Here is a 26,716-nt window from a genome sequence, read left to right on the forward strand (position 1 = left end):
CTGGGTGAAGCTTCTCTACACGGGACCCATGGCTCAGGTGGTGGTTAACGGTCGGGTCTCTCGGCCCTTCGCTCTCGGTAGGGGTACGAGGCAGGGGTGCCCGTTGTCCCCTCTGCTCTTTGCTCTTGCCCTGGAGCCGCTCGCTGCTTGGCTCCGCTGGGAGCCCTCGCTCAGAGGGATCCGGTGGGCCCCGGGCTTCGAGGATCGGGTCTCGTTGTATGCAGACGATATTCTCCTGTATCTCACCTCGCCGCGGCAGCCGCTTAATGTTCTCTTTGATGTTCTGACTTCCTTTGGGAGAAATTCGGGTCTAACGATCAACTGGTCTAAATCCTGTGTCTATCCTATCTCCGGCGACCCTCCTCTCTTGCCGCCTCGGCTTCCGATCCAATTATCTCTGTCCGGCTTTAAATACCTGGGAATATACGTCTCGATGGACCCGGTGGCTCGCTATGAGCAGAATCTCCTGCTTCCACTTCGGCGTTTGAGGGAGGACACGGCTCGGTGGTGTAAGCTGCCCTTGTCCCCGCTGGGTCGGGCAGCGCTGTTTAAAATGATGTCCCTTCCCAGATTCCTCTATGCACTTCAGAACTCCTTCGATGTCATTCCTGTGTCCTACTTTCGGGAGGTGGAGAGCCTGCAGAGGAGACTGGTGTGGGACGGACGGGCTCGTATCGCTCTGGCAAAGCTTACTCTCCCCTGGTATGACGGGGGCATCGCGCTTCCCGACATTCGCAGGTATTATTGGGCCTCACAGCTATCGGCCATTAACCATGCCACGTATGCGCCTGGCTTGAATCCGGCGTATGAGATGGATAAATTCCTGCTTCCCGGCGGAAATTATAACAGGGCACTTTACTCCAGCTCGGCTGGACGGACCCTTACGGGCCCTACTAAGATTGCGGTACGGATCTGGAGGGCGGCCAATGTAGCCATGGGCTGGAGTGAGCGATTAACATGTGCTACTCCCCTGTTTGCCTCCGACCGACTGGGAAGCCTCTGGACAACGAAGGGGTTTGAACGTTGGGACACGATTGGTATTAGTAGAGTGGGAGACTTATGGATTGAGGGTGCGGTTAAAACATTCGCGGCGCTCCAGAGCGAATACGAACTTACGGAAAGGGAGTTCTTTCGCTACGCCCAGGTTCGGCATGCCCTGCTCTCTGTTTTTGGGGAGGGGACCAAGATCCCGGCTTCTTCGCCCCTCGAGGACCGCATACTCGATGGTCATGTCCCCGACAGTACTATCTCCTTAATTTATAAAAAACTTATCAATAATCGGGCTGACCTCTTGGTGCGCCTCCGGGAGGCGTGGACGGGGGATGGGGTGGAACTGGACGACGAGGACTGGCAGTCCGCACTGTCGTCCCCCAAGGAAGTGGCCATTCCAGCCCGTCTCCGCCTGGTCCAGCTTAAGATTCTCCACCGGGTGTATGTGACGGGTCCCCGTTTGGTCTCGATGGGATTTTCTGAAGACGGGCTCTGTAAGCGGGGATGTGGACTCAGTGCCACCTTTCTCCATATCCTTTGGGAGTGCCGCGAGGTGGCTGAATACTGGCGCCGGGTTCATGTGGTCATGGGACAAGTCACCGGGGTTGCGCTGTTGCCAGAGGTGCGTCGCTGTGTCCTGAATGTGTGGGAGCCCAATGATTATAACGCGGCTCAGACTCGGTGGGCGGCCCTGGGGAACATGATTGCCAAGAGAGATATAGCGCAGCTATGGGGTTCCCAGCGGCCTCCCACCGTGTCCGTATGGAAGGAGAACATGGACTGGTGCATGTTCAGGGAGAAGACCGTGTATGTGGCTCGTGGTAAACCTGGGGCATGGGGTAGAATCTGGGGGCAATGGAACATGTATCGTGGGGGTATCTGTACTCCCCCCCCTAGTGGACACCGATATTGCTTTGTCCCCCTGACCCTTGATGGTTCCTTGCGACTTTTGGAATAACCGAATATAGACGTTCCTCTCCCGTGACCCCCCCCCCGACCTATCAGTACTCCTTCTTCTTGATAGCTATTTGAAGGTCTGAAGTAGAGTCCCCCGGAGGTAGCCTGACCCACACTTTTTGTCCTTATGCCTCGCCTTTTGTTTTTATTTGTTATTTATGTTAAACCTATGTATCCTGCTTCCCTAGGACTATCCGGAGCCGTGTACGGGACTGGGCCCCGGGAGTCGACTACTGTCTTAAGAACTGTATGATCCTTTCTGAATCTAGCGGCCGGCCCTGGTGGTTGTAGGCCCATGCTTGTAATTGATTTATTGTTCAATAAAATTTTCAAAAAAAAAAAAAAAAAAGAATACACTTGATGAGTGCCCAATTAACCATCACTTTATAGATGGCTGCAAAATCCATTTTTCTTTATGTTCCATTTTGTCTTGTTAAATACAGGCTTGCATAACGCCCCAAGGTCAGGTGACTTGTGCTGCACATTCATTTACGCAAGGCTTTGAGAAATACAGAAATGTAGTATCTACGTAACAAACTGCTGGTTTACTGGTTTGATATTGCACTAAAAGACATACCTTTTAATTCAAATGTTACTAGTTGATAAATGACTGGTCGAGAATGTAACAAAGCTGGGTGATGCCCTCGTTGTTTGTGTACCTTCTGCAAGGGGTATGAAAAAAACGTGTTTAAAATGTTATTGGGGAAGCTCAGAGATCTCGGCATCCGACATCCACACAGCTCCATTCAATAATCCTTTTGAACCTAGCTGCTTTGTTTGTTCTATTGATTTTAGCGTTCGCAAATCTGGTGGAGAATCCAGGCAGTATGAATATGGGCTTGTGGGGTGAAGTCCACTTCGTAGTGTATTGATCATCTTACACCAAAGGCTGCGCAGTGTCTGCACTATATATTCTATCTCCAGGAAAACTTGTGAAAACTTGTGAATGGGATGCACGAAAAATAGTGTTGCGAGTCGCGACTGAAGGGCACGACTGATGTGATGTCGACGTGGTAGCAAAAAGAAAGTCATAAAGTAGAAAGAGGAAGAAACTAACAGAGGAGAAAGTGAAGAAAATTGAGGAAGTGAATGGAAATGAGGCACAAGTTGTTAAACGAATGCCCTTGAGGGAAGGCCTAACCTGGGAAGTCTGCCATCTAAGTCATGTCCATGTCCCATTGTCAAGAGCAGACCTCCTGTCCTTCACTAGAGATTTCTCAAAATTACAGGAGGAGCCACATTGCGAGACAGATAAATAGGCTAACTGCCTTTGGCGGGCTATCATGGTAAGGCCTGGATGTGTTATTCAACACAATTGTACCATAGGCTCTGTGGTAAGAATGTAAGTAGGATGTAAAATGGCCTACTGAAGAACCAAAGAGGGGTGAAGAGCACTGCCCAGGTACACAGGTAGCTGAAAAGTTAGCTGTGGTGTTAGATCGCATTAGGAAGAAGGTGCCAGCGGAAAGGGCAGGCTGGTCAAAAACAACAAATACAACTTAAAATGAGGAAGAGAGAGTTCACATGTAACACAAGTGGTTATTCTAGATATACCACCGGCACAGCTCCATGAGAAATCAGTTATAGAATGTGCTACCTTCTTTGGTTAATAACATTTGTTCAAGAGCTACACTCACACACTTGAGGACTTCTTTAGTTTGCTAGCAGCAAGAAATGCTGGACAAAATATTAGTAGCAGCAAAGTTTTGCACTTATTACCAAGAAAATCAGCTGGAGGAACAGGATGACAAACTAAACAAGCTTTGGCAAAGCCAATAGGTCGCACCTACGCAAGAGTTATTGGCTTTGGTAATGTGTTTTAGCCCTGTTGTACACCTGTGTGGCTGCTCTTCAGCTGACTAAAAGTTAGTGGAGTGGGGTGGGGGCAGACTGGAGTAGAGTGGATTGAGGTAGATTCGCATAGAATGGAGTGGGGGAGATTAGAGAGGAGTAGAGTAGATTGGAGTGAGGTAGATTGGAGTAGGGTAGATTGGGGGAGAGGGGAGTGGGATATATTGGGGTAGAGTGAGGTGGGGTAGATTGGGAGGCTCATAGTAGAGTAGAATGGAGTAGATTGGGATGAGGTGGAGTAGATTGGGATTAGGTGGGGTAGACTGGAGTGGGGTAGAATGGGGCAGATTGAGGTAGAGTGGAGTATCGCAAATTGTGTTAGATTAGAGTGGGGTATATTGGGGTGCAATGGAGCAGATTGGGGTGGAGTGGGTAGATTGGGGTGGAGTGGGTAGATTGGGGTGGAACGGGGTAGATTGGCATGGGGTGGAGTGGGGTAAATTGGATTGGGATATACTTGAGAGGAGTGGGGTAGATTGGGTAAGAGTGGAGTTCAATGGATTGGCGTGGAGTGGAATAGATTAGGGTGGAGTGTGTTAGATTGGAGTAGGATAGATTGGGTGGATATGGTAGGGTAGACTGGAGTGAAGTGAGATACATTGGGGTGGGGTAGATTGGAGTGTGATAGGAGTGGTGACGTTTTAAGTGGGGTAGGTTGGAGTGGAGTTGGATGGATTGATATGAGGTAGATTGGGGTGAGGTAGTTTGGAGTTGGGTAGATTGCAGTGGGGTAGATTGGGTTAGGGTGGGGTAGAGTGGAGTGGAATAGATTGGAGTGGAGTAGGTTGGAGTGGGGTGGATTGGATGTGGTAGATTGGAGCAGGGTATTTTGGGGTGAAGGGTAGATTGGAGCTGGGTGAAGTGGTTTAGATTGGAGAGGAATACATTTGAGTGGCATATGGTAGCATGGAGTGTGGTAGACTGGGGTAGAGTAGGGTGGGGTAGAGTGGGATGAGCTGGATTGGAGGGGGGTAGATTGCAGTAGGGTGCAGTCAAGAGAAGTAGGGTGGATTGGAATAGATTGGAGTGGAGTAGATATGGGTAGATTTGAGTGTTGCAAAATGCGGTGGGGTAGATTGGGGAGGGGAAGATTGAGCAGGGTAGACTAGAGTGGAGTTTGGTAGATTAGAGTGAAGTGGAGTGGGGTAGATTTGGGTACAGTGGAGTAAGTAGAGTGGAGTGGGGTAGAATGGGTGGATTGGAGTGAAGTGAGGTAGATTGGAGTGGGGTAGATAGTGGTGGAGTGGTGTTGAGTGGGGTAGATTAGAGTGGAGAGGAGTTTGATAGATTTCAGTGGAGTTTGGAGTGGAGTAGGGTAAATTGGAGTGGAGTAGGGTAAATTGGAGTGGAGTAAATTGGAGTGGAATAGATTGGAGTGAAGTGGAGTAGATTGGAGTGGGGCAGCGTGGAGTGAGATGATTGGGGTACATTGGTGTGGGGTGGACTGGAGTAGAGTGGGGTAGATTGAAGTGGACTGGAGTGGGGTAAGCTGGAGCAGAGTGGGTACAATGGATTAGAATGAGTGGAGTAAATAGGAGTGGGGTACATTGAGGTGGATTGGATCGTAGTGGAGGGAATTGGGTTAAATTAGAGTGAGTTGGGCAGATTGGGTTAGAGTGTGATAGATTGGAGTGGTGTAGGATAGATTGGGGGGGGGGGGGAGTAGATTGAGGTACAGTAGATTGGAGTGGGGTGGGGTAGACTGTGTGGGGTGGAGTAGACTGGGGTAGATTGTAGCGAAGTTAAGTGGGTAGATTGGGATACATTTGTATGGAGTGGGATAGATTGGAGTGGGGTAGATTGGAGTGGGACAGTGTGGAGTGGGACAGTGTGGTGTGGGACAGTGTGGTGTGGGGTGGAGCAACGTAGAGTGGAGTGTTGTGTCATGGAGTCGAGTGGCATGGCAGGGCGATGGCCAGACTCTGCTCATACAGATTGGTATTACCCACCCTATCGCTCACCCCATTGAAGCATTTTAGAACTGCCTGAAGAGAGACGATTACCTGCAGGCCCCTGCTTTGAGCACAGATCACAGCAGACAATCTGTGGCAGAGACAGTAATGAAGAAGAAAATGCCTTTATTAATTGATACAGGAGCAACACTGTCTATACTAAAAGCATCCGAGGTGCATTCTGCACCCCGTTCCGTAAAGTTAATTACGCCAATCGGAATGACAGAGGAGTTTGTGAAAAAATGTCTAGTGCAGCCTCTAAAAGTAATGATAGAGCTTGGGCTAAGCTTTGTATCACATACTTGGGTATACAGCGTGTGAACACTCCAACAGAAACAGCAGTTATGAACTATCACACGCTCCTCCGTCAAGTCAAGCAGTATCTTTCAAACTAGCAGCAATTAAATTCTCCTGGTACAGATTGACTGCTGCCGTTAAAATGAACACCATGCCTAGAATACCATTTGTTTAACAGATACTCCCTTTACAGCCTACCCTAATTTACTAAATGTGATGCAACGTCAATCAATCAATTCATATTGATAGTGGGGGGGGGGGGGGGGGGAGGACAGAGGCTACGTTTGCACCACAAGCTAACCTGAAGGCCCGGTGATCCCAAATATCATCAATTATCAAGCATTTCAGTTACTCCACAGTGGAGTGGAACAGACAGGAGTCCGAGGAGCACTGACGCTACATGGACCAGGCGGTAGAAGGTAGCCACATCTGTAAAGGCCCATGTCTTCTTAGCCTGTGGACTGTATTCCTAGCACATAGCGAGAGCTGTCTTGGCAGTGTGGATAAAGTGGCAGGATGATGCGGGATTACCTCATTTCCCCCACTGGTGACGTCAATTCTCACCAATCCAGACTTCTACCCAGGTCAACAGGGGGACAACTTTAACGCCTGGCAGACATCAAGGTATAAAACAGTAGGTAGGTTTTACAATACCGACGGGAATATCCCCTTAAGAAAGATAATGGGCTCACTGAGAACGAGCGTATCCAATATATATATAAATAGATTTCACGCTGGGTCACACATCCCTCTATCAAACCATTTGCACAGAGGCCACTTTAGTTGTTTTTTTTTAAATAGGATTTTCCAAAGTAAAACAACAAGTGCCTAATTTCTGACACATTTCAAGCGCTGCCGCCTAAAGGAGAGATCCCCGGGACAAGCGCAGGACACTGAGATAGGGCATACATTCATACACAAAGAATGGGAGGCGCTTAGTTTATCGCTCATGGCACAAAGCAAGAAACATCTCCAGTGACGAAACAATGACAAAGGTGACAATCTATTGGTAGTTCAGCCATGCAATGGTGCCAAGCAAGCAGGAGGTAATGTTTGAGAAGCCATGGAGATGCGGGTACACTAGTTCACCTCTTATGAAACTGCCCCAAGCTGACACAGTACAGAGAGGCAGTCACAGATGACAGTGACAAAATGCTCGACATACAACTTCCCCGATTTCCAGCTAACACAATCCTGTGGCTACCTGACATACTTATGTTTCCACTTAGGTAAACATGGAGATGGCAGGTCGCCTTCGATCTGTGCCTCGCACAGCAAGCAATTCTTTCTTTCTTTCTTGGGGAACAGACCGAAAACACACCAACTGGTTACATGGGTTTTGGCAAATCCTAGGTATGGGGAAAATAACGCTCTCTTAGGAGTGCATAGTAGATACATTCCAAGAAATTTGGTCTCCATTTCTAATCGCTTATCAATTGAATTCACGGAGCTGACCTGTCTCAATTATCACAAACTGCTACACAGTGTCTCACTCAGCCTCAGAGACATAGATAACAGGAATGCCTAGCAACCTAGCTGGTAGCTCATGCCTCAGAAGGAGCTTGCTTGTGCCAGTCAGATGGTTAAGATGGCAAAGAGAAAGGTAGGCATACTGTCTTTAGGTTCCATGAGTGAAAAGGGAAAGGGGTGGAGGGGCAGGGTTGGCTTCTACTGTTTTGTATTTTTCACTCTTTCCTTTCTAGCTTCTATCTTCGTCTCTTTATATTGTTCTCTCTTACATGTTTGCTGCCCACCAGCCTGTGGCTCGTAGGCAGCGCTTTGTTTGATGACAAGCCCAACATCACCACATTTTTTTGAGTAACACATGCCCCGTTGACCAATTTTGGAGGGACCTCTTAGGTAAACTGAATGCACTGTAAACTGTACGCAGGATGGAGTATTTTTGAAGCACAAACAAGGAGATGCATTACAAACTTTGTAATCATGTATGATCCATTTTATGTGGGTCCAACATCAAATGAAGTAGGACAGGTGATAAACTACTGCTGCCTTTCACAGAGTACTCCGATATAAGAAGGAGAGTTGGGAATAGTACCAGTAGCAAAAGACCTGTTAAAGCAAGGGGTATTAAGAGAGATATCAGGTAGTCGCTGTAGCAAGACCTATTGCATTGCAAATGGTTGGCAACTTGGCATCACTGACAATGGGAGGAGGGGGGGGGGGGAGAAGGCAGGGACAACGGGAGGGAGGGCGGGGAGTGGAAAAGAAGGCACGGACACCGGGAGGGAGGGTGGAGGAGGAAGAAGGCACGACAACGGGAGCTGCGGCGGGCTCTGGCTCCAAAAGGAAATTGTTACACGCCCCGTGTAACAACCAAGTAAAGGGACCAGTAGCCATGGAAGGATACAAATGACGACATAGCTGTAATAAGGAGGGACTAACAAGCCTCATAATGAATCAGAAGGCAGCATTTACAAAGGACTAACACACAAGCCAATGAAAAATAAGGGCGGGGGAGTGGGCGAAGCTTCTCTCCGTACTGAAGTACCACAGCTCTTCACAGAGCAGCGCTTGTGTGCTCGCTCAACCTAAAAAGGTGGATAAGGGTCCTAGGAGGGGGCAGATGTCTTTAGGTTTAGGATCTTAGAGAAATAAACCAGACTGTCATATCTACTTTTACAGTGGAACACAAGCCTGCCACAGTACTATCCAACATACCTACTGATGCTGAATGCTTTACTGTTATTGATTTGAGTCCTGCCTTCTTCACCATAACAATGCACGCTGACAGTCAATGTTCTTTTTGCCTTTCAACACAAAAAAAAAATCCTAGCCGTTGGCTCGGTTGTAACAACCTAGGTATAGCACGGTACTGCAGTCAATGGATCACCAATTTCTCATTAACGGCATTAACCTTGCAGGCTTTGACACACAAAGGCGTCGCAAAACCTGTCCCATAGAATATGGAATATAAGAAGGCCTTCCAGTACATTTAAAATAGAATTGTGTTAGCCCAGCACTAGGGCTTTCATACTATACTAAAGAATTTGACATTTTCTGCAGCAAGAACCGAGGGTGTTCACTGGCAGTCTCAACTCAAAAACACTTATTGCCAAGTTGCCTACTATTCGAGTACCTTAGACCCAGTAGTCATTGCCTGTCCACCATGCCTGCAATCGGTGGCAACTGCTGCAGCTGCTGTGGAGCTATCTGAAAGCATTGTGCTAGCGCACTAATTGATTTGACATGTGCCCCATTCCCTGTAGGTATTCTTGACAACCACCAATATACAGCACCCTACTAATGCAAAGTAAGCAAAATATGATCTGAATTTTCTTTCACAACATATTTAAAAGATTAAAAGGTGCACAACCCTGAAACCTGCCCCACGGTTGCCAACTGTTGGGGAGTAATTAATGGATGAGGATGGGGTTTATGATTGTGTATTATCTATTGAGCAACATACTAAACTTCACCCCGACTTACAGGATACAGCCCTTTTTTTTTTTTTTCCGAAACCGTTTATTACAAGACTCAAAAATATACAAATATGGGCCTACAACCTTCCGGCCGGCCGCTAGCAATGAAAGGAGCATACGATATACATTTATAAAACACATGGTGCTGCGGCTGAGCATGCACAGGAGGTAACATCGTTGCGAGCCACACTATCCAGACCCCACTATACGGTTCCATTTTAAACTTAAAGAACAACAAATACAAACAAACCCACAAGGCAATCCTCAATCGGAAATAGCAACACGTGCTCCCCTAGAGGGGGGATCCTAGCCATCCATAGGAATCTCAAGAGGGGGGAGAGATCAGAACTAGGGCTGGGTACACCTAATGCCCAGGTACCGGGGGGATGAGTTGGCTAAGGGGACGGGCCGGCGACGGATCAGGCAATAACGGTGGAGCACAGATTCCCCCGCGGTAGGCGTTCCAGGGGCCCCACACCTTCACCCATGTCGCAGGCTTACCTCTCGCCACATACACCACCTTTTCCCGAAACATGCACCAATCCATATGTTCCTTCCAGGCCGAGACAGTCGGGGGCCTCTGGGATCCCCACAGCTGGGCAATATCACGCTTGGCAACCATATACCCCAGAGTCACCCACCACGTCTGCGGCACCGAGTAATCGGTAGGCTCCCACACATTCAACAGGCATCTCCTCGCCTCGGGCAACAGCGCCACATGCATGACCACTCGCAGCACCTCATGCACACCACGCCAGAACCCCTCCACCTCCGGGCACTCCCACAAGATATGCAGAAAAGTCCCCAGCGCACCACACCCACGCTTACAAAAACCGTCCTCAGCATAGCCCATACGCAGGAGCTTTGGCCCCGTCATGTAGACCCTGTGGAGTATCTTGAGCTGGACGAAACGAAGGCGAGCCGGTATGGCCACCTCTTTCGGGGAGGCCACCGCGGCGATCCAGTCCTCGTCGTCCAGCTCCAGCCCATCGGCTACCCAAGCCTCACGAAGGGCCGTCAACAAGTCCGAGCGGTCGTTGATCAGTTTTTTGTAGATCAGTGAGATCGTGCTGTCAGGGACGTGTCCATCCAGCACTCTATCCTCCAGGGGGGAACACTCCGGGATGGAGGCAACGTCCGGAAAGACGGAGCGCAGCGCATGCCGGACCTGCAAATACCGAAAGTACTCGCTGCCCTGCAACTGAAATTCCGTCTGCAGCATCTCGAACGTTTTAAAGCCTCCCCTCGTCCAGAGATCCCCCACTTTGCTAATGCCTATTAAGTCCCACTTCTCAAAGCCCTTCGAGGTCCACAAGGAGCCCAACCGCTCGGACGCGTATAGTGGTGACGCCCGGGTCAAACGGTCCTTCCACCCCATAGCTGCATTGGCCGCGTGCCACACTCGCACCATGACACGCGTGGGGCCCGTTAGGCGAGCGTCGGGCGCGCTAGAGTAGAGCGCTCGATTATGGTCACCACCTGGAAGTAGCATCCTATCCATTTCAAACGCCGGGTTTAAGGCGGGCCCATATAGGCCCTGATTAATCGCAGCTAGCTGGGAGGCCCAATAGTACCGTTTGATATCCGGGAGGGCAATCCCCCCGTCATACCATGGGAGCGTAAGCTTAGCCAGGGCAATACGTGGCCTCCCGTCCCAGAACAGGAGACGCTGCAAACTCTCCACTTCGCGGAAGTAGCGCGCTGGGACGAGGTCCATAGTGTTCTGCAACGCATACAGGAAACGCGGCAGCGACATCATTTTAAACAATGCCGCCCGGCCGAGCGGCGAAAGCGGCAAATGCCGCCAGCGCGCGACATCCTCTTTCAGACGCTGGAGGGGGGGAAGCAAGTTCCGATCATACCGAGCCTCCGGGTCCAGAGTAATGAAGACACCCAGGTACCTAAATCCCTGCGGGGCGACCTGGATCGGACAGCCCCGCGGGAGGATAGGAGCCTCCCCGGAGAGAACATACACACACGATTTAGCCCAGTTGATGACCAGACCGGAGTTACGACCGAATGAATGCAAAACATCAACCAGTACTATGAGTGATTTACGTGGGGAAGCTAGGTACAAGAGGATGTCATCAGCGTATAGGGATACGCGGTCCTCATACTCAGGGGTCCAGCGGAGACCACGGATGGAAGGCTCCCACCGCAGCCACTCCGCCAGGGGCTCCAAGGCAAGTGCAAAGAGGAGCGGCGATAAGGGGCAGCTCTGCCGTGTGCCCCGGCCCAGCTCGAACGGAGCCGATACTCTTCCGTTCACCACCACCTGCGCCAATGGGCCCGAATACAGCAATTTGACCCAACTGATGAACCCTGGGCCAAATCCAAACTTCGCAAGCATCGCCCAGATATATGGCCATTCAAGCGTGTCAAACGCCATGGTGGCATCTAAGGACGCCAAAATGGCCGGCTCCCGTATGAACGGGGCACGTGCGAGCACACCGTGCAAACGCCGCAGATTAAGGGCTGTGTTGCGATGGGGAATAAAGCCAGACTGGTCCTGATGAACCAAATCGCCCACCACGCCGACCAGCCGATTGGCCAGTACCTTGGCGAGAATCTTGGGCTCCGCATTCAGTAGCGAAATGGGCCGATAGGATGTAACCCGGTCCCGAGGTCTCCCCTCCTTGTGGATGACCACGATTGTAGCCAGACGCTGGTCCAGCGGGAGGGAGCCCACCGAGTGTGCCGCCAGGAACATAGCCCGGAGGTGGGGTGCCAGCGTATCCGGTCGCAACTTGTACAACTCGATAGGGAGACCATTCGGACCCATGGCCTTGCCGGAAGCGACCGAGCGTATGGTGAGGGCGATCTCGTCGGAGGTGGGAGCGGCGTCCAACGACACCCTGTCATCCCCGGAAAGGGACGGCAGCGCGATATCACTGAGCAGGGCACGGGAATCCTCTTCCGTGCAGGGAGATACCGGGGAATACACCCCACGGAAATAATCCGCGAAACAGGAGACGATTTCTTCTGGCTCAGTTACACACACACCATCCGTTTTCTCAATCAGCGGGACCACACGATTCGCTCTCTCTTTTTTGTCCAACCACGCTATAAGTTTACCAGCCTTATCACCCACATCATACAGTCGCCCCTGTTGCTCTCTACTGAGGCCCCTGGCCGCCTCCGTGACGAGGGCCCTATAGGCCGCTTGCTTGAGTTGGAGGACATGTAATGCGGCATCCGTCACCCCACCTTCTAAATTACCCTCCAACTCGGCTATTTCAGCCTCCATCCGGGTCACCTCCTCCCGCTCGCGCCTCCGGGCGTGGGAAATAAGGGATAGGGCCTCCCCTCGGAGTACTGTCTTGAAGGCCTCCCATAGCGGTACAGCCGAAGGCACGGACCCCACATTCTCATCAACATATCGCTGAAGGGATTTAATCAATGCAGCGCGAATGGTGGGGTCGCGCAGGTACCAAGGATTGATTGGGACCACCCTACCCTCACCCCTCGGAAAGACATCAAAGTGCAGTAGGAGCGGGGAGTGGTCCGAAATACCCCGTGGCAAATGGCGCACCTCTCCCACCCTCCCAACATAGGCCGCCGGGACAAGGACATAGTCTAGTCGTGAGAGACTACCATGGGCTCCCGATGGGAAGGTGTACTGCAGCTGCGTGGGGTGTTTTAAACGCCAGCAGTCCACTAATCCAAATGTATCCAAGAGGCCGGGTAGCCACGCCTGTGCCCGGGGGAGGTCCCTAGGGGGGTGACGATCCACAGTCCCAGATACCACCGCATTAAAATCCCCCCCCACAACTAAAAGCCCCCCCGGAAGGCCAAGGAGAAGGCGCCCAAGGTCCGCAAAGGTGGTCGACTGCAGCCCCGGTGGGATGTATACTGACACAAAGACAACCACTTTGCCCTCCAGTCTTCCCACCAAGACCGTGTAACGTCCCCTGTCATCGTGGAGCACCTCATCAATCTCCAACGGGAGCGAGTTCTTCACCATGATGCCCACACCCCTTGAGCCAGACGTGAAGCCCGAGTGAGCCACTAGGCGATAGCCACGCCGATTCATGGCGCAGAAGGAGTTGCCAATGAGGTGTGTCTCCTGCAGAAAGACTACATCGGGCGAGATTCGCTTCAAAAACTGCAGGACCACACCTCGTTTGATCCTGTCCCCCAGTCCATTCACATTCCAAGACAACAAAGTTAATTCCCTACCCCCCATCATATACAGAAGCCATCATTCGTCCCCCGGAGAGCACTTTAGAACTAACACAAAAATACGTTTGCCTTGTGATAAAAACGAACAACACCCCATCCCTACCCACCCACCCCAACAGAACTCCCCCCTCCCTGCACCCCTGCATGAGCCCGAACAGCCCCCCCAACGTGCAGTGTGCCTGTCGCCCCATATATAGTTAGACTAACTAGACCCCCTAGAGGAGGAGGGAGAACCCCCAATAGACCCAACACAACCTCCATAGGAGGGGAACTTACAAAAATTGACGCAGAATCGAAAGTGGCATCATTTTCGTCCAGAGTGAGGCCCAATATTAGACCCTCAGTCCCGATCCAGCGTGCCGTCTCCCCCCGCCGCCCCCCCCCGCCCCCCCGATCACGATCCCCGGGCAGAATATCCAGCCAGTCCCCGGCCGCTTCGGGACGATCAAAGAAGTGCGTGCGACCATCCACCTCCACTCGCAGCTTGGCTGGGAAGAGCATGGCGTATTTGAGGTTTAGGTCCCGAAGACGGCGTTTGACGCCTAGGAAGCTCAGTCTCTGCTTCTGGACCGCTGGGGTGAAATCAGGATAAAAATTAACCTCCATATTGTCAAGCTTGACCGGTCCATGCAGTCTGGAGGTTTGCAGGATAGCGTCTCTGTCCCGAAAATTGAAAATCCGGGCGATGAGAGGTCTCGGAGGGGCTCCGACCTTCGGCCTTCCCCCGGGAACCCTGTGGGCCCTCTCCACAGCGAAGAGTTTGCTCAGCCCCCGTGGCTGGAGATGGGTAGCAATCAGGTCCTCCACAAAGAGATCCGCCGCCGCCTCCTCGCGTCCCTCGGGCACCCCGATAATGCGGATGTTGTTCCTCCGTGCCCGACTCTCGGAGTCCTCCAGGCGTCGATCCATAAGCGCACTCGCCTGACTAAGCCGGCGCACCTCTGTTTGCAAGGCCGCCACATCTGTTGTTAGGCCCGATGCGGTGTGGGCCAAAGAATCTACTCGGTCGTTGGTTTTGGAAAGATCGGCCCTCACCAGGCCAACATCCACAAGGACCGAGTCGATCTTCTGCGCCAGTGTATCAAACCGCTGGCCCACCGAGGCCTTCATCTCGGCAATGGCGCCCATGACATCACGCAGAGTCAGATCTGCGGGCAGGTCTGGGGCATCAGGAGGGCTCTCAGGGGACTTGCGCGGTCCATCGGGAGATCCCTTCTGGAGGGTATAGCGGTCCATACTGTTGGCCTGATGGACGGCGCCACGCCGGGTCGATTTGGTCTTTGCCCGGTCTCCATCTTGTTTCGTGGCCATGGCCACCAGTCTCCCAGTCGCACCAGCCACGTCGTGTAGGGCAGGAAAGCAGGGCCACGAGCTCCGGGGGGGGCCCCCTCAGAGCAGCGGGGTGGATCACAGCCTGCAGGCAGGCAGGGTCTCCCAGCAAGGCCACACCAACACCAAGGGCTCCGCGACCCAACCTCGCAGAGACGACAAGGGGGTGTGAATGCGAAAGTGAAAGTGCGGGGTACGCGAGTCGCCAGGCCCTGCCTGCCGCTGTTGTTCACTTTGTCACTGGACCACCCCACAGCGCAAATCCGGGGTCCGGCGAGGGGAAGGCCGCAAACCTCAATCGGTGCTCACTCCGGTGTCCGAGGTCCGATTCGGAAGCGGGAAACGGGTGCCACCTCAGCTCAGGTTCACCAACATAGTCCCCTCATCCAGGGCAGGATAATTTCAGGATAATCGTAGGAGGTTGCGGAGGTCCTCGGGAGCCTCGCACCTACGCGGCCATCTTGGTTGTGCGCTAGGCTCCTCCTCCGGATACAGCCCTTTTAGATGCAGACAGTGATTTGTTCATTTTTGGGGCTTGTTTAAACAACTACAATGGCATCTTACTCTCATATTATGCTATATGCCTTGCACAATGTGTGATAAAGGGGGCCAGTCTGGAAAATGTCAAAAGCGCCCATGCTGCTGAAATAATCCCCTCATGATGAGAAGGTGAACATCTTAAGTGATATTCAATATGCATTTGGAGTGGTTCGTGATTTTATTCAACTGTGAGCTATTCTTGGGTTTTTGACCCAAGCGGGTAAGGAAATACGACATGCAGCATTGCTATATGTTTTTCTGCAAGCTCTTTATTGCCTTCTAAGGGGACTACAATGACATGTGCAGCTCATACATATGTCAAAGTTTATGTATCAGTCGGAATGCATTTGTTGATTCAAAAACAAAGGAACTAGTGATTATTAATCCCAATTTGAAAATGCTTATAGCAATAGTAAAGTTTAATGACAGTACCTCAGATGAAAAATGTCTTGATCCATGTAATGCGCAATGAACGATAACAAATTATGAATTGAAGGAGTGGGTTGAAGGAGAGTGTGCAGTGGTATAGGCCACTGTTTCTACAAGAAGCTTAAATACTATGTAAAAGTTGTGGTACCTATCGACTCTATAACATAGTTCCTTTGACCCAGGGCATTTTCCACCACTACAAGGGCCAATTCTTGAACTGTGATGCTTTAATGGTTGAAAAATGTCTCACTTCTGTAACTAATTCTAAGGTTTGGGATTCCAGAGACTCCTATGCTCTGATGATGGAAAACATTTTGTGTCTATACAAAGCCTCTGCAAGGGGTTGTGGTGATGCAGAAATGTCACTGTTCCTATCACCCACAAGCATTGGGTGCAGTGGAGAGATGGAAAAGGGTGCCTAAAAAACAAGCTGGGAAAATATGTAAGCATCCACCAAACTATCTAGGACAAAAGCACTTCCGTTGGCTTTGATGGTTATAAGATGCAACCCTGATCGAGTCACAAACCTAAACCAACATGATATACTGATGGGTAGGCCTATACACATCCCTGGACATTTATTAGCACTTCCTTTGTCTATAACAGATTACTTGGTTTATAGTGCTGTAAAAGATTCACAGTTATTGTGCTGTCTTCAAGTGCGGTTACTTCCACAACTTGAGGAACATCAGGCAATACCCTGCAGCCAGAGGCTGGGTATATATACAAGCTCATACGAGGTGCCACTATCTTCAGCCTCCATGGGCTCAATCCAAATGCTGCTGACAACAGGCACTGCAGTGAACTGTGTAGGACTGTCATCCTAGGGAAACGGTTTCCCAACCTAAAAGACAGCACCACCAGAGTGCCTAACAAGTGCGACGAGTTCCCAGGAAGAACCACCCACACTGCAGAACAAGAACAAATGTGAGAGGCTTAAGTCTGAAACGCCTTCCGGTGTCCAGCCAGTGCTGGAAACCAGAGCAAATGATGTATTGATGACCTCTAAATGCTTAGTAGCGAAGACCTCACTAAGGCCTACCATGAAGTGGCTATGGACTGTGGATGTACTGTGCTTCTTGGGGCAAGCTCTAGTCAAAGACAGTGCTTGTCATTTATTTTCAAGGACTACATACTAACACAAGAGGCAGAAGAGAGGAAACAACGAACGACATACCTGCGAAACCTACCTGCAGTTGAATATTCTGCAAAAATAGGAGGACAATAATTATGTCATGTTGTACCAAAAGTATGCTTCCTGTGTCAGCTTATCAGGTTTGCACACTTCAATCAGGTAGTGAAGAGAAGATGGCTTATAGTATGGCACCCCTAATGAAAGCAGTTAGTTTCACCTTTTTGTGGGAAATGCTGAATGTAAGAGGGCCATATACATGCATCATTGTGTCTGTGTTGCAGGAGCAACAAACAGGCAGAGCATCAAGCCAATGTGCCTCAGGGAATGGGACCATAGCTGAACAGGGATTGATCGCACAATTGGAGAGAGGATGGGTGGGTTCCGTGATTACAGTGAAATGGTAGTTAAGGATGGACCTATAGTCACTTTTCTGCATATCGGACAAGAGTGCTTATTGGAACACTATAGGAGTAGGGAACAATACCTTTTTAAAAAATGTATATATATTTTTATTGATATTTTGTATTTCAGTACTTTAGTGTACATGTATATAACATCCCGTCATTCAGATACATCTTTTTTACATTAGGCACATACATAGTAATTAGTTTCCAGCTTCAGAAGATAATTGTTGATGTTTTGTTTCTTCAGAACATTTTATCGGGCTATGATCTATGAGTATTGATTCATCATCCTTTTTTAATTATTTATGCTTCTAGTCATTTTCCTTTTTCTCTAGCCTCTTCTATTTGGGTGGCCGCCAGCTCCAGACCAGGGACCAGCAATGTCATTATGTTTGAGGGATTAACATTAAAAACGTTCCAATCGAACTACTATCTAAAACTTGTGCAGGAGGGTGGTACATGTTTGTTTCTGGGGGACCTTACTTAGGGAGGATTGCTAACAAGTGATTGTTGTTGGGCAGCGAGGGACCCTCTATTATATCCGGGCCCACCTTATCATCTGTTGTGTCTTGTATATCTGTTATGGGCACTCATGTTGTCTAGTGGCAGCATCTGCCATACAGGTATGTCAATATAGTTAGGCTGCTGTGGTCAGGTATTTCCTATTATTCAGACGTATTCCCACTTCCCTCTCTTTCACTACTTGTCTGTGTTGGATTTTCCCAAGCTAGCAAGACTCTAATGATCTGCTATAGTGCGCTTCCGTATTCGGTTCTTCCCAGCTCAATGCTCTACCTTCAGCTCCAGCCCAGCTAATCACATTGCGATTCCAGCTTGCAACCTGTGGCCCAACGGCAGATTTCCAGGTCAATTCTATCTTTCTTTTAGCTAGTGCCATGGCCAGATCTATTAGTCTATTCCCGACTTTACGTTTATGCAGCTCGGGTAAGAGTTCTAGTAGACAGACCTCAACCGTGAGGGTCAATCCTCTTCCTAGGGCAGCATTAATCCCAACTAGAATTGCGTCCCAGAATGCGCGCAATACTGTATAACCCCAAGTCATATGTATGAAGTCAGCATCGATTTGGTCACACCGCGGGTACTTTCGCAATTCCCATTCATATGTGACGTTGAGGTGATAGGGCGTCATGTAGGTCATATGCACAAAGTTAAATTGTGTATATTTCAGACGTGTTGCAGGAGATCTTCTTATGGGATTGTAGAATCTTGCCCTACTCTGCATCTGTAAATTCTCCATCTACGACCCACTCCCATTTCCTCCGCAACGCCTGAAGTGGGGTGAGGAACGCAGCGAGTAAGGTGGCATAAAACCACTTCACCTGGTGTCCCGCAGAGCCCAGGGTAATCAATTAGTGCAGCACAGGATGTGGCTCCGGTTCCTCCCAACCCATTCCCCATAGCTGCCCAAAAGTGTGAATCAGGGCTTCATACTGTAGGAACCGACCTGGGGAGGTGAGGGAGGGGGGCGGGTGACCACAACTATCTAACAGCTCAGCAAACTGAATCAGTGTTTTATCCTGGCAACAGTCACCTAGAGTCTCCAACCCTGCCGCCATCCAAAGCGTCAACTGTTCTGCCGTGAATATCGTTTTGGGTTCCCCATTTGGTAAGCCTACAAGTGGCAACATAGGGGTATACCCCGGGGACTCATTCAATTTGGCCAGGTATCTTTTCCAGCTCTGCAATGCTGTGTTGTGCAATGTCGAGCGGTATGGGACAATGATCGCAGGGTCCAACAATTTAGCGACCAATAAACTAGGGTATGTGCTGGGTTCCATCAGAAAGATACCCTCCGCATTCACTCTCTCTAGCCTTTGTGCCAACCATTGCAGCTGGGCGACTACTAGATATAGCTAAAAATGTGGTACTCCCAGGCCGCCTTGGGTCAGAAGGCGATGTAGCGTTCTCAGAGACACTCTTCTCCGCCCGTATCCCCATATCAGGTCCCGCAGCAAGGAGTCTAGCAATCTCACCCCTCCTCCACCCCCCCCGCAAAGGGGCATCAAGACTGGAAGGTTAACAAAAAATTTAAAAGATGGGGTAGCATGACCATCAGTTGCAGAGTGCACCAAAAATGGACACATGACCGGAGGAACCAAAGTGCCCTATCCAAGTTCCCTTCTCTCAGATCCTCCAGAGTGAAAAATATGTATGCCCAGATATTTAAATGTATGCAGGACCCAGTTAAGTTCAGCAGGCAGGGTCGCAGGCCTGGGCGTGGGTCCCGCCACTGGGAATAAGTAAGTCTTTGTCTTATTGACCAGTAGGCCCGATAGAAGTCCAAACCTCTCCACGAGCTTTAGGGCTGAGGTAGTGCCCGCCATAGTTTTCCCCAAATACATCAGGGAGATGGTATGTACCAGCCTGTCTACCACTAGATCCATCCCCTCACCGCCTCCACGAAACAGCTCTGGAAGTAGTTCAATTGCTAAGGCAAATAAGAAGGGGAAGAGCGGGCACCCTTTCGGGTTCCACGTGAGAACCTGTATTGAGTGGATACTGTTTTGCCAGTCATAACCCTCGCCATTGGGGATGTATTAAGGAGTTGCAGCCATTTCACCCAGCCCTCTCCAAGACCCATGCACAGCACTGCCTCAAACAGATAATTCCAGCTGACTGTGTCAAAGGCCTTTTCCAGGTCGATTGAAAGTACCGCGGTCTGTGGCTTAGATTTTGCCCCAGGATGGAGTAGGGTCTGCGTAGATTATAGGAGGTGGTACGGGAGGGGATGAAGCCATTCTGGTCAGGGTGAATGAGGGATTTCATGTGCGAGAGCAGTCTAAGCACCGGGACCTTGCTGAGGATCTTTAAGTCCATATTGAGCATAGAAAGTGGTCTAAAATCCCCCACCCGGGCACCCATCACTGTAGTTTTGGGGAGTGGGATCACAAGCGCGCTTTGGGTAGTTTCGGGAAGCCTCCTAGTCTCAAAGATTCTACGTGTAAGGTCACAAGTTGCGGCACCAGCTTGGAAGAGCATCTTGCGTAAAACTCTTCTGGGAGGCCATCTCGCACTGGTGTTTTTTTCGGACGCCATATCTGTAATGGCTGCTTGAACTTCCTGCACGGTCACTAGGCCTCCCAGCTCTTCTTGCATCTGCCGGTCTAGTGTCCGGAGTGGCAGGGGATCTAGAAAGTCCCTAAAAACTGATTGGGGGACTGATGCAGGGGCAGTATATAACTTCTCGTAATGGTCCTGGAATAAAGTGTTGATTGTTTCTGGGTCATAGATAAATTCGCCCATTTCAGTCTGAGCTTGCGTAATCGGTGTCCCTCAGGTCTCTGGCTTGATCAGCTACACCAGTAGGCTACCAGCTCTCCCCTCCTCCCTCTACACCTTATCCAGGTACTCGCTGTGGTTATGCAATCTCAGCCTTTCTAGCGTGTCGTAGTAGCACGCACACGTTTCCTGTAGCCTCAGCGAGGATGAGGCGCCAGTTCCCTGAATGTTGTCTAATTGTCGTATACTATCCTCTAGATCTATTCATTCTTGGCGAATTTCCCTCTGCGCTCCAATTGACTGACCCAGGCAATGCCCCCTCGCCACCACTTTAAACGCTTCCCACTCCACCAACGTGGTGGACACTGTGTGGGCATTAGCGGGCAAAAAAGCATCAATGAGGGTACTCAAGGACCCTCAGAATGGGGGATCCTCTAGCATCAGTGGATTAAGCCCCCATAAGGGAATCGTTCAAGGGGCAGTGCCGCAATCCTCCACGCAGCTCGTGGTCCTTCAGTTCTGTAGGCTTCAATTCATTCCCACGCCATCTTGGGATCTTCACAGAAGTGAGCCTTCCCATCTAGGTGTATACGCAGTCGGGATGGGAAAATGAGGGAATATTGGAGTCCTTCTTCCCTCAGTGCTTTCTTGGCTTCCAGGAAAGAGGCACATTGTCTCTGGACCTCGAGTGTGTAGTCAGGAAAAATGGAGACCGTACTATTGCCCACCATATAAGGGCCGTCAGCCCGTGCCTTCTGCAGCAGGGTGTCTCGATCTTTGAAATGAAGAAGCCTGGCCACCACCGGGCATGGTGGCAGTCCCGGGACCGGTAACCTGGACAGGACCCGATGTGCTCTTTCCAGGGTGTAAAACACCACAGGCCGTCCGGTGCAACCACCGTACGGAGCCAGTGCTTCAGAGAGGTAATCATGTCACTTCCTTCCATAGAATCTTATTAGGCAGTGCGTTGTGTGATGTGGGTGCCCTCTGGGGCACTCGCCATTCAGCCAGGTCTTCTTCAATTATCTACCCTCAGCAGGGCCCTGCCTCGAGTCCTCAATTTTCCAGGCCAAGATCCTTCAGCTGTCCCAGGGCCCTTCAATTCTCTGGGCTCCAGGCCGCAGGGAGTCACCTCAAGTGTCCCCAACACCCTGCGGGTTATATCCACCCCCACAAAGGCCTGGTTTCTTATGTAGAGCACTTCACTGTGCTCGGCCCCCGCACGGGCCCGTGTATACTCCACCCGAAGAGGGCCTTCACACCCTCCAGCACCACAGAGGCAGCCACGTTCGCGAGTAGGAAGCTCCCACTCAGCTCCTCATCACCACTGGGCCCCGATCCAGGACCGAGCCTTTGCCGCCACTCCTCACCGTACCTCCGGCATTCACCTGACCTTGAATCTGGTCCTTATGTCAGCACTCTCACCTCAGCACCGCAGAGTCGCCGAGGCTGCAGCAGGACACCCCAGGCTCCAATCTCACTGTGGCAGCCCGGATCGCGCAGATCGCCCCACTCCACCAGGAGGCCACATCCGAAACTGTCTCTCGCTGTAAGCCCATCTTGTCCGAGCTAGCCGATCCTGGGCCGCCCAGGTTGCCTCCGTCTCACCGGAGATCTATGCCCCCATTGGGGTGGTGGTGGGGGGGGCGGCCCACGCTTCTATGCTTGGGTCTCGATCATCTGGGCAACCCTGGGCAGAGGGTGGCTCCAGATTTCTTTCGGAGTCCACTTTGTGTACAGGCCCTTCCCACTGGGAACCTGGGCCCCGGCCGCCGCTGATGTAATAGGATATCTGGCAGGCCGGCGCGGAGCTACAGGCTCACGTGTCCACCATCTAGGGCGATTAAGCCATGCACCCAGAAGAAAATTGGGCTTTCTGCTCCACCCCCCGGCTAAGAATGACACATGCATTAGTGGGATATAAAGGCATATTTTTATATGTAGCCAACTGGCCTATTTTTATCTTCTTAGGCAGGGACTGAGGATTGTTATTTATCTTTTCTCCTGCCTAGAGTGTACCACACCATTAAATTATCTGGCAGTACGGCCCAATGAAAAAGGAGGGTGGCTGAGTGGGTTAGGACGGTCCTAGACTTCTTTAAAGTGTTAATTACACCAGTGGGCACAGCAAAGTATACACTCCAAATAAATAATCCGCAGTTTTCGGGGGAAGACATAGCAACATATACCTCTATTACTCTTGCTAACACAACAGATGATATGGTTGTTACTGGGAGTATGGCTACACAGAAAAGGATAGCTTTAAACATAATACTGGCAAACGAAGGGGGTGTTTGCCATGACATAAAATTGGAATGTTGTACATAAATTCTGGAAAAAAGAGGAAATATATACAAATGAAAAAGAAACATCCATACTATCGCGAAACAAAGGATCTAAGGGATGGAGCATTATGCATGTTGTAATAATCTTGATTGGGTAGTTGGGGGACCTGGAGTCTAGAAGCAGTGATAATAGGCCTGGGCATCCTAGTTGCCTTCCTAGTTACCGTCATAGTATTATCAAAGTGTGTTTCCTCTCTACTGACACAGAAGTGTGTTTCCAAATAGCAGTCAGGCCCATATGTTGAAATGATCCCAATTTATTATATACTGAATAAGGTTAAAAAGGACCAGAGCATTGTATAAGTAGAGAAGGCATTGTAAACATACTGATCTAGTATTATGACACTTTCAGTATCTGAGGAAGGAATGCATATTTCATTTTGCTTTACGTTCCATTTTGTCTTGTAAATATGAGCTAGCAGAAAGTCCAAAAATCTGATGACCTGCGCTGCATATTCAGTACCTGCAAGGCTTCCAGAAATGATGAAATCTTGTATTTACGTGACAAATTGCTACTTTACTTGTTTGATGTTGCATAAACACAAATCCAGATTTAGACAAATATTATTAGTCAATAAATAATTGGTTTAGAATGATAAAACACAGTGGCGCTGGTAATGCTGATTGGCTGTGTATCTTATGCAAGATGAATGAACGTTGTTACAGGATCGGTGTTTAGTAAATCTCTTTGAACCGCATTGCAAGAATGTTTGTTCTGTTTTTTAAATAAATGAAATATATGAAAAGAGGACAGTGCAGCTTTTGGGGAAAAAAGTACAGATACCATATTCTGAATATATTTTGTGAGATGGTGAATAAAAGATGTTAGATAAATAGTGCAGCTGTGAGCAAAAAGGATTCGTTACCTCACGTAGAATCCATGGTTGGGATCTGGGGGATATTCAGTCCATTTCAGCAGGGCTCTTTCAAATTGAATAGTAATCTTTGTAGCAGAGCTTGCTGGCAATTGGATAAGCATCTCCAGAAGATGTGGGTGCTGACGGTCCTTTGCAGGCTGATAGAGGATATAACCTAAAAGCAGAACGAGCATTGAGAAAAGGGACAAGAAGACACTTAAACAGCTGCTTCTAGTTCAAACAACGCACACAGAATTTTGTTAACTTTATGCGTTCCATGTATGTTGCCTCAGCATTGTGTAGTATCTGGTGCGTCAATGCTCACTGTAAGCAGGCATATGGTGGAATGGAGAGAACAAATGCCTTGGGCGAGTCAGAGTAAGAGGCAGGATGAAGTCCTGGTTAGACCTATGAATACTGTGTTGTCCTCAAGTGCCTAAAGTGTAGTAAATAAGTTCATTATCCTCTTCAGGTATGGTTTCTGACTTATCCTTTAAAGAATTTCCCCATCTTATAAAAATGACAGCCCAAGTTCAGAAGAACCTGCATGACAATGCAGGAAAACTCTGGAAGAAGGCCCTAATAGGTCAAGGGGATCTAGTTTGGGGCTGTCGACTCTCAAACCTGCCGACATCTAATGTCAGCATATTCTGCCGGGTGTAGGCCAAGAGAGGAGTGTAGACATAAGACAGTAACTGCTAGACATTTCGGTAGAGCTGAGAAGTCCAGACAGAGGGCAGGATTCTGCTGGTCATAGGCAGAACATAACAAGGAGGAGAACTCAGATTTGCCTGCTCAAAGCTAGTGAGAAGAAATTGTTTTCTTAGCCTACTGTGAGAGGATCTAAAGTTAATTTGGGCTCTCTTTTCTAATCCTGTACATGCCAGTGAGTTGGTTGGGGCATGTACTGGGGTTAAAAAGAGGAGTTTGTACTCTCACAGTATAGTTTGAGACATCTGCTGTATGTTTACATAGTATTACCAGATAGTTGTATTGTGTGTCTCACACAGTGGCACCCTTGCACTGCAAAAGAAGGCAAGGGTGTGTCAGGAGATACATGGTGCCTCAGTGGGTTGTGCAATTCAGGAACACCTATGGCAGATAGTGCAAGAGCAGTGTGCTTGCCTAGGAATACATACAGGTACTAGCAATCTGGATTGGGTGGAAAGATTTGGAGAACGGTAGTGTTTGCGATTTTGCAAAATGTTAAACATTTATGAAAATGTGTGTGTAGGAGAAATTATACAGAATAAATCTCACGGGAATGTATAATGTGGTTGCTGCAATGCATGGAATTTACTGAGAAAGCATAGTAATTATTCGGTATGCACAGTATGTGTTGTTGCAGAGCTAATTGTGGGAATTATGAGAATTTCGGGACATCAATCATTTGGAGGGGCTTTCTTTCAATGCTGTATGAAGCATTGTGTGTTCAAATGTTTTGAGTTGTTAGTCAGGAAGGGAAGAAAGAATATTATCACCTGTCATATGTAATATGTGAGTCCACACTCATGGGTTTACATTTGTTCTGAAGCAGTAGCGAGTCAACAGACTGTGCTCAATAAAATATCTACATACATAAATGCCTGCTGAATATTGTGGTTTTAAAAGGACATATGATGTCTGTGTTCATTTTTTTTTTTTAGATTGTGCATGTGAATTGTGCACGTTTCAGATGTTTGTGACAAGTAGGGAATGATGTTTAGTCTCCCTAACAGGATAGGTACACACTTGGAGAGCAACAGAGCTTTACATGTTATCTGGATGTGGTGTATGTATAGAGATAAAGTAGGTGTTATGAGTTAGAGGGAGTGTGAATTGCACACAAAGCTATCTGAATGTGATGTGCATATGAAAATGGTGTATGTCTGACTCAGTGAATTTAAGGTTTACATGCTGGTTTGTCTAGTTGGTAGATACCATCTTCTTCATCTGGTTACTTTGGAAAGTTCAATCCCCCATGGTGAAGACTCCTGCACAGCTGTTTGTGTGCAGTCATGTGGATATTACGTGCTGTGGGTAATGAATAACTTAGATTTGAATTTAAAAGTTACCTTTCAATTTGAGTGATGCTTGTAAGGTTATGCTGTGATTTTGTTGATGCAAGTTGTGTGTGTGTTGTGAGAAGTTGGCCTGGCATATGCTGGTCACTAGTTATAGTGGCCACCTTGCACCAGTCCAATTCGACTCTTAAGGTGATAGGTTTAAAAGACAACCTTTAAAGAAAGCTATCCTAGTGGTAGCTGTGGAGAGCAGCCTTCAGGCTAAGTCTTGAAGGAGTGTTAAGCTTATTGTTTTACCATAGATAACCTCTCGAATGACCAAATGAAAGTAGTCCACACAGGTATATATATATATATTTATAAAATATATGTATTGATTCTAAGCAGAATCCCACAAGTCTCTTTATGAGGCTAGAGGTAAAGTTACAATTCAAACAAGCATTTATAGATACAATAAATAACACTGGAATCACAGGGCCCCGGGGGGGGGGGACCAAACCATATATTAAAAAAGTGGTATAAGAACCACGACAATTCTACAGACAATGCCTAGGGCATTTAGGATCACTGGCCCCTTGAGAATCCACCCCAGGTTATGAGGAAGGGGACCCACGGGAGGTGCGTGCAGTGGAAATAGCTGCTATCGGGATCTCTATTAAAGCCTATGGAGAATGTCGCGGTTTGATTTAAACAGATTAAAGACACTTCTAGCAGGAGTTCAAAGTTAAAAACTTAGAGTTAAGCTTTTGAGGAGCCCACTACCAC

General features: G+C 49.1%; 1 protein-coding gene across 1 annotated transcript in view; it reads right to left on the bottom strand.

The window, feature by feature from the left end:
• PIGT (phosphatidylinositol glycan anchor biosynthesis class T) overlaps positions 1–26,716 on the bottom strand; it is a 253,569-nt gene that overhangs the window by 59,540 nt on the left and 167,313 nt on the right. The window contains exon 10 of the mRNA XM_085618986.1: positions 23,958–24,123. Coding sequence (XP_085475112.1) covers positions 23,958–24,123 — 166 coding nt within the window. The remainder of the gene's footprint in view (positions 1–23,957; positions 24,124–26,716) is intronic.

This window comes from Triturus cristatus, chromosome 7, assembly GCF_964204655.1.
Source record: "Triturus cristatus chromosome 7, aTriCri1.1, whole genome shotgun sequence".
Taxonomy (NCBI): Eukaryota; Metazoa; Chordata; class Amphibia; order Caudata; family Salamandridae; genus Triturus; species Triturus cristatus.